The 12500-nt window shown below is 39.1% G+C and overlaps 1 protein-coding gene across 1 annotated transcript in view; it reads left to right on the forward strand.

Moving 5' to 3' along the window:
* The first annotated feature begins 9715 nt into the window (after nt 1-9715).
* The window catches only part of LOC137616480 (uncharacterized), a 3525-nt gene continuing 740 nt past the window's right edge, over nt 9716-12500 (forward strand). The window contains exons 1-5 of the mRNA XM_068346291.1: nt 9716-9799; nt 10599-10730; nt 11071-11180; nt 11655-11805; nt 12385-12500. The exon at nt 12385-12500 is cut by the window's right edge and continues 4 nt beyond it. Coding sequence (XP_068202392.1) covers nt 9716-9799; nt 10599-10730; nt 11071-11180; nt 11655-11805; nt 12385-12500 — 593 coding nt within the window. The remainder of the gene's footprint in view (nt 9800-10598; nt 10731-11070; nt 11181-11654; nt 11806-12384) is intronic.

Raw genomic sequence — 12500 nt, forward strand, 5'->3', positions numbered from 1 at the left:
TCACAAGGATGGGGACGTTACAGACACTATTAGTCACTATCGCTTGATCTTGTCTCGAACTCCCATCCAACAGATTGCCAACCAGGAACATTTCCAATAGGTTACCACACAAGCAAATAAACAGGCAAGAGTATTAGAGCAATGGAAAAAAAGTGGGGTTTTAACATGACAGGGAAGCAAAAGAGATGATTGAAAATAAAATAAAAGACAATAAATGGAAGTTCCCCACAGGTTGAAATTCCATAGGAATCAACATTCACCAATGCAGATCTCGACAGTTTGTGGAACTGAGAAGTACATCACCTTTCTTGGTGTAATCCTTCAGTAAAAAGAGAGAGAGAGAGAGAGAGAGAGAGAGAGAGAGAGAGAGAGAGAGAGAGAGAGAGAGAGAGAGAGAGAATAGTGACAGATTAATTCAAAATGATCGCGAGATTGGCATTGAAATCCACAAGACTAACAAGAATTTGTACATGTGTGGAAACTAAAGCATATCCTTAATATGTGGAAAAATAATAACAATATCAACCATTATAAAAAGGATGATAATAATTATCATAATTATAAAGTTATTATTACTGTAGAAAGTACGATCATGGGATGCGGCATTAATCCATCTTGAGGAAAAATGTCAGTTCTACAGGATTCAACTATAATTTTCAATTTAATCTTGTAGTTGTTCTCCTTGTCATATTTACAAATGGTTTCGTCTTATATATAAAAACTTGACCCATAACTCTTAACTCTCTTCATTAGAGAAGCAATTCATCCTTTATGTCTTAGGAGATGGGTCTTTTATACATGTTAAGATGTTCACATTAATGACAAGGAGACAGATATTCCTGTGTAACTACCATTCAAAGGAAAACATCAATGGGAAACAGTACACAGAAATTTGATTTGTAGGAAAGGAGTAGCGTTTACTTGAGTAATACAAGTAATACAGAATAATTGTTTTATACAAACATCTATATTTGTAAAAGATTCGGAATGTCTTTAAGAAAGTAAGTCAATCTGTTTGAAATGGTAAAAAGATTAAACTAACTTATATGGAGGGAAAGAGGAATATAAAATTCCTTCTCAGTGGTAATTTTTGGGAAATTTCAGCGTATTTAGATGGGTTTTTTATTTGCTTCATCTTCCAAAGTTGAAAATGGTGATTAAAAGAATTACCCGAGACCCGTGCAACCAGATTCTGCTATTCAATACAGATGAAGATCTATATGGGATGTGATCCAGTTAACTAATTCAGTTAGTTGCTTTTCAAAGCAGAAATCTCAATTGAAAACAGAGAGTGGTCATTCAGGATGCTACTTGACTTATAATCGTAATGTACCTCCGAGAGGTACTGATCGCTTATCTATTTGTAATATTTTTAAATTTTAATTGCAAATTTGAATTAATCATACATTATTCACATGAATTTTCAGTAGACCAGTTTATCATCCTGGACGGGATAATGAGATTCCTACACCAAACCAGATACTTTTAAAAGTTATTTTCACCAAATTTCTTCCGCCCTTTAAAAGCTCAGTGCTAATTACTGAATCATCGGTGAATTTTATATTATCATATATATTTAAATATTCAAATTTACATGCAACTTCTCGATGAAAATTGTAAACCTGAACCTACACTGCTCTTCCTTTATCACCGCTTCTCGAATCTACCTAACTTTTCAAAAGCGAAGAAGGCAATATGGTACAAAGAAAAAAAAAAAAAAAAAAAAAAAACTGAAGGACAAGAGCAATATTAATGAAAGCAATAGATAAAATGCATGAAACGAACATTGAGTCAACTCTCCTGTACCAACCGTGTGTCACACGATCGTACATACATTATTTTGTATATATTATGCTTGTATCTGCGCTCTTCCCTCGCACTAAAAAGAACCAGAATAAACATGTCTGCGTGTTTCCTCTCTAACATTGTCTATTTCTCGAACATGAAAATTCCTGTTGCCTTGAGGTTTTGTATATAAAGGAGAGTGTTCTTTAATAAAGTTACTCAGTTGATTACATCCTGCCTTTGAGTCATAACCTTTCTCTCGGCCGTCACATTGGTGACCCCGGAAGTCGACTCGCTCCCACCGTCTTCCACCCCCACCCCCCTCGCCCCTCCATCGTTGGTACTATGGCGGACTCTACGGAAGTTGGCGCTGCGGCTCCCCCATTGAAACTTTCGTCATTCGCCATCGGAGAGGCGTTTGCTTGGTTTCAGCGCGCAGAAGTCCAGTTTCGCATCAACGGCATGACTCGCTCAACCACCAAAGCAGATTATGTTCTTGCGGCGATACCCAAGGACACCTTCCCAGAAATATCCGACTGGCTTTGTAAACAAGGAGACACCCCAATAGCGTATGACCCCCTCAAAACATACCTTCTGCAGCAGTACTCGCCGTCGCCAGCCGCCCGTATAGCAAAGCTTTTTCAGCTCTCTCAACAACCGTTGGGGGACAAAAGGGCTTCGCTTGCCCTCAGGGAAATGACCAGTATCGCTCGCCTTCAACTTGCCGCAGACGGCTCTCCTCATGAGGTGAACCTACTTCGTGCCCTTTGGATACGCCTTTTACCCGAACTTATACACGCTGCCATACCCGATGTCGATAGTTTACCCATAAAGGACTTGATGACCAAAGCCAACACCCTTATGAACAGCCACTTCAAGACCTCCATCAACGCCTCCACCCCTGATGAAGAGGATGCCTATTCAACGTCAACCGAAGCTGACATGAATGCCGTAGGACATACACGCCTACCCCGTGACGTGCCGAAGCGGCGACAAAGCCACCCACCACCAACCAATCGCTCGTGCCCCAACAAACGACTTCTACAGCCACTTACTACCTCCCATCCGCCGCAGTTTTGCTACTACCACTTCAGATTCGGGGCAACCGCGAAGAACTGTGCCGAGGATTATCAGTGGCCAAAAAACGTGTAAGTAGGCCATCACTCGTGGCAGTGGCCTCCCATGTTTCTAATCTTTTCTTTTTACATGATGCAGGAACGGACATGCGATTTTTGGTAGACACGGGTGCTTGCCGCTCTCTTTTGCCAAGGAAACTCTTCAAGACACGACGTAGTCTGTCTACATCTGCCGACGTCCGCTTGGTAGCTGCCAACGGATCTGCGATACCCACCTACGGTTACGAGAACCTCACATTATCGTTCGGAAACGGTAAATTCAATTGGAAGTTTCTCGTTGCTGACGTCACCATACCAATCCTCGGTGCGGATTTCCTCTCTCATTTCCACCTTCTGGTCGATGTCGCCCACCAACGATTGGTCAACGCAGACTCGCTCTCCACATTAGCGCACCCACGGATGCCTACGCCCACCTCCTCACATCGTACCCGGAAGTTTTCCGTCCAGAACTTCGCCAAACGCCCACGGTTCCTGCCAAGCACGGTATTTATCACCATATCAAGACGACGGGACCCCCAGTCTTCGCAAAATTCAGACGTCTGGCACCGGAACGATTGGCAGCCGCCAAACAGACGTTCGCCGAAATGGAGGAAATGAGCCTTTGCCAAAAGGCCTCCAGCCCATGGTTGTCACCCTTACACATCGTTCTGAAGAAAGACGGCTCCCTCCGTCCGTGCGGGGATTACAAGTGCCAGAACATGCAAACAGAACCGGATCACTACCCCCTCCTAAACATTGCCAACGTGAACTCCTACCTGCACAAAGCAAAGGTTTTCTCTACACGCGATCTCCTGAAGGGGTATTATCAGGTGCCTATGAACCCAGAAGACATCCCCAAGACTGCCATCACCACTCCGTTTGGTACATACACCTTCAATTACTCCTATTTTGGCCTTCGTAATGCTGGGGCCACGTTTCAACGTCTCATGGATGGCATCTTAGGGGACCTCCCTTTCTGTGTATGTTATGTGGACGACATACTTGTGTTCTCCTCCTCAAAAGAGGAACACCTCCGTCACCTGCGCAACGTGCTCGACCGCCTGCAACAAAACGGCCTTGCAGTCCGGTACGACAAGTGTACCTTTGGCGCCAACGAAGTGTCGTTCTTAGGGCACCGCATCACTCCTGAAGGTGTCCACCCCCTCCCTGAGAAGGTAGCAGCCGTTCAGAACTTCCACGTGCCCTCGACCGTCAAAGCTCTGCAGGAATTCTTGGGCATGATCAAATATTATCACCGTTTTCTGCCAGCCATTGCCGCCACTCTTGCTCCCCTCTACGCCTCCCTCAAGGGCAAGCCAAAGGACCTGAAGTGGGGTCCCCTTCAAGAAGCAGCCTTCTGTAATGCAAAGAAGGCCCTATCCACTGCTGCGGCTCTCACTTTTCCTATCCCACATGCCCCTCTCCTTTTCTCCACCGATGCCAGCGACGTCGCTATTGGTGCAGTACTCGAGCAGGTGGTCAACGGCTCGCCCCGCCCATTGGCCTTCTTCAGCAGAAAACTGTCCAAGGCAGAATCGGGCTATTCTACCTTCGATCGAGAATTGCTGGCGGTGCACTTGGCTGTCCGTCACTTTCGTCATTTCTTAGAAGGTACGCCCTTCGTCATTCGCACAGACCACATGCCTCTGGTGCACGCCTTTACTCGACAGTCTGATGCCTGGTCCGCCCGGCAACGCCAACATCTCTCCGCCGTGGCTGAATACAATTGCACCCTTCAATACGTCCCTGGGAAAATGAATCCCGTTGCCGATGCCCTGTCAAGAAACACGTTGGCTGCCGTTCAACTGGGATTGGATTAAAACGCCCTGGCTGAAGCCCAATGACAGGATCCCGAGTATCAAGCATGTAGGACATCCTGCACGCCCCTCCGTTGGGAAGACTTTCCCCTTGAAGACTCCAACACCACCCTCCTCTGTGACATCAGTACTGGCAGACCGCGACCTTGGATTCCTGCTCCCATGCGACGGCAGGTGTTTGATATCATTCATGGCCTTTCACATCCCTTGTGCCGTTCTACTGCAAAGCTGCTGAAGGCAAAGTTCATTTGGCACGGCATTTCTAAGGATGCTAAGGATTGGGTCCGCGCCTGTACTTCTTGCCAAACTTCCAAAGTACATCGACACACGGATTCAGGACTGGGCACCTTTCCTCAACCTCAGCGTCGTTTCGCACACATTCACGTCGATGTTGTAGGCCCCCTACCCACATCACAAGGACATCGTTACCTGTTTACCGTCATCGACCGCTCCACCTGTTGGCCTGAAGCCATTCCCATGGAAACTGCAACGTCCGCCTTATGTACATCTGCCTTACTCTCTGGATGGATTGCAAGATTTGGTATCCCTGAGCATATTACTTCTGACAGGGGAACCACTTTCACCTCTTAATTGTGGACATCATTAGCGAATCTCCTGGGCATCAACCTACATCAGACAACGGCCTACAACCCCGCTGCCAATGGAATGGTTGAACGTTTTCATCACACCCTCAAAGCAGCTTTGATGTCCCGCTGCAAGGATTCCAACTGGTTTAATCAGCTTCCCTGGGTCCTCCTGGGACTAAGGACCACTCCTAAAGACGCCCTCGACGTCTCGGCAGCTGAAATAGTGTATGGCGACCCGTTGGTCGTCCCTGCCGAATTTTTTCCTCCTACAACCTCCTCCGATGATCTCCAGCGCATACGTCACGTCGTGGGAAAATTTACTCCATGCCGCCAGACTTACAAACCCCCAGCAAAGCATCACATACCAACAGACTTGCACTCTGCAACGCACGTCTTCCTGCGCAACGGCAGTACGAAAGCATTCCTACTAAACATTCGTGGCAAAGAAGACTGGGTCTCCATTGATCGTCTAAAACCTGCTTATCTACTGCCAGATGACCCGCCTACAGTTCGCCTCTCTAGATCAGGGCGCCCTATTTAACATGAACAGAATGTCATTTTTAGGGGGGGAGCCATGTACCAACAGTGTGTCACACGATCGTACATAAATTATTTTGTATATATTATGCTTGTATCTGCGCTCTTCCCTCGCACTTAAAAAAAAACAGAATAAACATGTCTGCGTGTTTCCTCTCTAACATTGTCTGTTTCTTGAACATGAAAATTCCTGTTGCCTTGAGGTTTTGTATATAAAGGAGAGTGTTCTTTAATAAAGTTACTCGTTGATTGCATCCTGCCTTTGAGTCATAACCTTTCTCTCGGCCGTCACACTCCATTACTGCAGATATGTATGACTGCTGATTACAAATGAAAGAAACAAACGGACGCTGTCGAAATAAGTATGGATAGAATGAAAGGGATTAAATGGTTAACAATTTAGTAATAAAAAGAAATGACAAAAATATGTTACCCAAGGTTAAATAAAAGATTCGTGTTTTAAGGTGCTCTAGTCACGTGAAAACAATGAATGATAATGAGTTTAAGAAAAGAACCTAAAATTTCCAGTCCATAATGGAAGGAGTCGAGCATCAAGAAAGTGCAATAATGTATGAAGCAACTACCGAGCCAACTTTACATTGTAGAAACGAAAAGTGGATACTGAATATACTTGAAACAGACGGGATGGAATTTGATGAATGTGAATTTTAAACAATTACATAACAGTTATTACCTAGCTAAATACTTGCTTCATAATTTTCTGGATGATTAAATTATGCCTTATGCATATTATTTAGAAAATACAGTATAGCTGTAATAATTTTGAGTGATCACTTAGACCTCATAATCTCTCCAATTCATTCCAACTTGTTTGTGAGAAAAACGATGCGAAGAGCAAGAAATATTTTTCTTTCTTGAGAATTCTCAAAAAAAAAAAAAAAAAAAAATGCCTTTCATGATAGCATTTAATATTACATAATCATATCCCATGTAGTTAGGAAAAAAAGAACCAGTTATTTCAATTTCTCTAGATTCTTTTCTGATACGATACTGCATGATACGTAATAAGTCGCAATGATGAATTTAAACGGGAAATCACAAATTCCAGATATTAAGGGATACTTTTTTTAACAACAATAATGTCAGACGATTAATTTATTTACCAATTATATTCAGAAGAATTAGTAAGAAAAAAAATAAAGGAAGGAAAATCACATATAAATCATTCAGAGGCGAGTAAAAAAAAAAAAACCAAATGAATAATTACAAGATTTGCTGAAGATAAAGAAGTTTTCTCCACGAACGGTTGCTACCTTGCCCCTTTCTAATAGGCTAAGGTAAATAAAATTTTAATCCCACATTTTTTAACTCTTTTCCTGCGTTTCGGCTACGACCATCTAGCTCCTATTAGCCTTTACTCCCAGGTTCAAAAGGTGTTATCTTTTACAAAACCTCTTTCCTCTTCATATCTTAATCAAATTTTTTTTATGTTCTTCCCATATTGGCCGGGAATGAACCACCTTGCAAATTTGTAGAAAGGCTGCCAATTTGTAGAAAGGCTGTAAATAACCGTGAGTGGAAGGACAAGAGAAACTCGTTGAAATTTACACCAAATGTCTGCAAGAATGCTCTAACCCTTCAGCCTGTAAAAACTTTATAATAATACTAATTCACAAAATTGGAGACACAAAAGACCTTAAAAATTACAACCTAATAAGTTTACCCTTTGTAATATGTAACATATATATAAAGATCATATTAGGACGAATAGAAAGACAGCTAGACTTCCATCAACCAAGGGAACCGGCAGGCTTTAGAATTGAGTATTCAACCACTGACCATATCCATTTAATTAACTAGCTAATGGAAAAATCAACAGAGTATGACAAACCACTGTGTATGGCAATTTATAGACTATGAGAAATCTTTTGATTCTGTCAAAACTTCAGCATTTATAAAAAACCAAACCAAAGACAAGGGATAGATTAATCTTACGCTAAAACGCGTGCAGATATCTACTGTATATGGGAAGTTCAACAATTCTAAAAGTACATAAAGATGGTGAAAAAAATTCCGATTGAGAAAGGAAAGAACCCATCTCTTCTAAATTATTCATAGCGTGCCTTGAAGTTTTTAAGAATTACGATAAGGAAAATGTAGGAATTAGCATTAATGGGGAATTCCTTAACGACATAAAGATTTGCATGTGACAGTTCTATTCAGTCAATCATGGGAAGAATTGTAAAAGATGATAGGAGATTTTAATTGAAAAAGCTGAAATGCAGGACTGAAAATGAATACGAGTAAACCTAAGATAATGTTCAATGAAAATAAAGAAAGACAAATAAGGGTTATGGACGAACCTTGAGAGATTGTTAATGAATATCCGTACTTAAAAGAGACAGTAAGCGTTTTCCAAGGACACAAGGCTAAAATTTAAAGAAAGATAAGCATGCGTTGGAGAGCTTTTGGTAAACAATATGAGATTATGAAATTTAAAATGCCCTTTCTCTAAAAAATAGTATCTAATCAGATGGTCTTACCCTTTATGCATAAAAAACTAGGAGCCTTAGTAAAGTCTTAGAAAATAAGCTATACCTCAAAGAGCAATGGAAAGAATAATGATGAAAATAATACAAAGAGACAGAAAAATAGCAACTAGAATACGAGAGCAAACTAAAGTAGAGGATGTTCTCATAATTCGCTGGTTTGCGACAACGTCATAACTCAAAAAAAAAAAAATTTTTTTAGTTATCCATATAGACATATTCATCTTCAAATGCTGATTTTTTTGGCAAAAGTGTTATAATTGTAGCTAAAAAATTGATCGCAAGAGGCGCTAAATGTCCTAAGAACATAACATAATATGAGTGTGTTTTAATTGTTTAAAATAGCTCTCCTGAAAAATAGCTATTTTTGAGCTATGACGACGCTGTCGCAAACGAGCGAAAAAATGAAGGGACATATAATGAGAATGACAGATAATAGATGGACATTAAGATTAACTGAATAAGTCCCTAAATACTGCAAAAAAGCAGGGAAAGGAAGAGAAGATGATGGATTGATGAACAGACGCGTGTGAAAGGACATGTCTGAGGATTTGTCCTGCAGTGACCTAGTTAAAGCTGATGGTGGCGATATGTATGTGTCTGTATATATGGGGGGAGGAGAGAGAGAGAGAGAGAGAGAGAGAGAGAGAGAGAGAGAGAGAGAGAGAGAGAGAGAGAGAGGATGACACCAAAAATATCAAGCATTCGCATCTTAATTTCAAGAATTTGACTCATTAAAGACAATTAAATCCTTTCGCCCTTGGTCCCATTCTTTGTGAGGACGGGTGTGAGCGAAAGAACCTCATTAGGAACGAGTATATAAAGCTCTGGTTGCTCTGTTCAGTGTCCTACTTCTCCATCGGATCTTAATACAGGTAAGAGCTCCTCCCAGTATTGAATTAACAGGTAAAATTATTCTACTTATTCTGGTGAAGCTATAAGGTGCAAACTTTGTTTTTTAGCATATCTAGAACCCAAAGTTTTATCAACTATAAAATTAATTTGATTATCACGTAATTAAAATATCACATTGATCCTAGGATTCAAGCATTTAAATTTACATTAGATATTAAAGTAAATTAAATTCAACTTCACCACTTGCATATGTACGACATCTTTTATTTCAGTACTGTAACTCACTTTATACTCCCATGAGAGATGTACAATTGACATCGACAACACGATATTTACGTGTCAGTCCAGCTGTCGGAAACAATGAAGCAGTTTCCGGGAACTTTCATTTGTTGATATAAAAATCAATTAACAAACTTGAGTTTAATGTACCTTTTAAAAAGGTCTAATTAACTTTGTAGGTCAATATCAATTAACATCAAATAAGCCATTTCGTTTCTCTACTAGACAAAATGCGTCGAGCTGTGATTCTATTATCACTGGTGGCCGCCGTCCTGGCTGACAAGGATTTCTCAGAGAAATACACCTTCACCAAGGTAAGTAAGAATCATTAATGAGTCAGTCATATTCATAATTAATAGAGCTATTATATATTGTTAATCTTTTCCAACTTTTCTCAATTTTTACATTAAAAAAAAATAATCATCGTAATGGTACAAAATATAAGCTAATTTTATGAAGGGTAAGGAAAGCCTATTTACCAATCGTAATAGAAAATTTTGGAATAATACAAATTAAATGACGAGTGAATTAAGCTTTCTGAAAAGATGAGGCTCAACAATCTATTAGGTTCATTCTGTATCCCATAATTTTTAGAAAAAAAGTAAAATACAGCTATTCTATCAAATAGTTACGATAAACAAAAAATTATATAAATTATCCATATGTATATATGTATATATATGTATATATGGTCAATCTGTATGGCACTGTCCTGCTTGCTACGGCAATGGCATTATCCCTTGCCTCTACCATTCATGATCAGCATTTAAACTTTTGTCTTTAAACCAGACCGACTGTTCTACTATTTCCAGTTTATAACACCTGTATGAACCAACTGATGTTTTTATCATTTAAAATGGTGTCATGTAATCAGCAATACACGTCTTTTATCTCCCATACTTGCATTCTACTCCTTAAAATGTATGCTAAATAATTATAAAATCATAAATGTTAACTGAATGACAAGTCTATTATCATCATCTTTGTACCAAAATCTTCAAAGTCCAACTTTCATTCCTTATGTTTTCCCATAAATGTTTAGGTTATGGAGCAGAATAAAAGACAATATCTTATATTGAAGTATAAGTTGTGAACTTACCTTTTAATTTCAAGGTCATGGCAAGCTGCCTTGGAGAAGATGCGTACTACGACTACTTGGCACAAGTTGGCACTGCCCAGAGAGAGTGCCAACAGCTTCCGGTGTCAAGTCTGCAGACAGTTGGTTATCCTTACTACCATCAACCTGTAAGTTTTGAAATATCACATTAATACAATGGTATAAAACCAATACCAAATTTCAATTCTTTTAAATAATATATCAATAAAAGACAAAATGTTTTGGGAATTACTCCAAATATAAGGTACTTGATAAATACACGGATCTATTACCTGTATCGTACCTGTAATGTTTTCGTAGGAGCTAAATATGAGTAATTCTTTGGTTACGATACGATAAATATATCAAAATTAATGGGTTCCTTTTGATATTTTATGATAAAATTTGTTTACTCGAAAACAATATGAACAATCAAAAACTCCGATCTCCTTAAATCCTTTTCAAAATGTTTTCATCTCCTTTTATCAGGGATACCTGAACAGCCCGGCCGGTTACTCTCCACACATACAACATCCTTTCCGACATCAACAACATTCAGGACCAATCTTTGGGGTACCACAAGGGTATCCTCAGTACCAGGGATTGCAGCAGAATTATCCTCAGCACCAAGGACCTCCAATCTATCCTCAGCCTCAAGGGCCTCCAATCTATCCTCAGCCTCAAGGAAGACCTCAGATCCCACAGACTTATCCTCAGTACCCTTCCGTACAAAACACGTACCCTCAACATCATGGACCCAAAAGTTACTCTCACTTTTTACAGGTAAATATAACAAACATATATTTACACACACGCACACACACACACACTATATATATATATATATATATATATATATATATATATATATATATATATATATATATATATATAGTGATATACCTGTATTTGAAAACTTTAGAACGTATTGCAAAACTATACGTTATTGCATAACCTGATTGAAAAATATAATCATAAGGATATAAGAGAAAGATTAACGACTCTCTCAATAGTCACACGATCTATTTTACGACAACTGTACAACTCCTTAAACCTAATAATTATTCTTATTCTCTCCTACAGAAACGTGAATCCGATGGGAACGTATCTACAGGAGCTGCCCCAAAGAAGCCCTTCTTTGACCAGTATTATCTCCTGGATTCTATCAACACCATCACCGCCTCCCTCAGCAACTACACTTGCGTCCTCCATAAACTGGGTCTCGTGAGTAGAGTTGCCATCGATTCTCTCTTCGTTGTTTTTAAAATTATCTAATTCTGTCGATCAAATTTTTTGTCTTTTGACATAAATTCAACAAATGAATTGACAACGATGAGACCAAGTCTTATATAGTTTATCGAACACCTAAAACTAGTATCTTTTTTTATCTACCAAAATATAAATAATTATAAATTATAATAGTAATAATTCTATACAGCAACAGGAATGCCAAATAAGGCCTATTAAAGACTTATCTTCGCAAAATAATTAAATTTATTACTATAAAAAAACCTTCTCTTGATACTATTAAAGATCCTATTTAAAGGCAATATACATATGCATGTTATTGCACATAGATGGTTATACAGTTAGCCCTCCCAGATTCTGCAGAAATTATTCTTTTAATATTGTATATATATATATATATATATATATATATATATATATATATATATATATATATATATATATATATATATATATATAATACTTACAAGTTTTAGCTTTAAATTTCCACAATAAAATTACCCAAATTTCAAGTTTATGAAGACATTTAAGTACTAAAAAATAATTCCTTTGCAGATTGACGAATACCTCAATTTGCAAGTTGACAACTACATCCAACAAATCAATCAGAAGCCAATTAGCCAAGAACTCAAGAAGGATCTTGCAGATGGAGCCACCTACTGCAGGGATCT

The sequence above is a fragment of the Palaemon carinicauda genome, chromosome 22 (assembly GCF_036898095.1).
Source record: "Palaemon carinicauda isolate YSFRI2023 chromosome 22, ASM3689809v2, whole genome shotgun sequence".
NCBI lineage: Eukaryota > Metazoa > Arthropoda > Malacostraca > Decapoda > Palaemonidae > Palaemon > Palaemon carinicauda.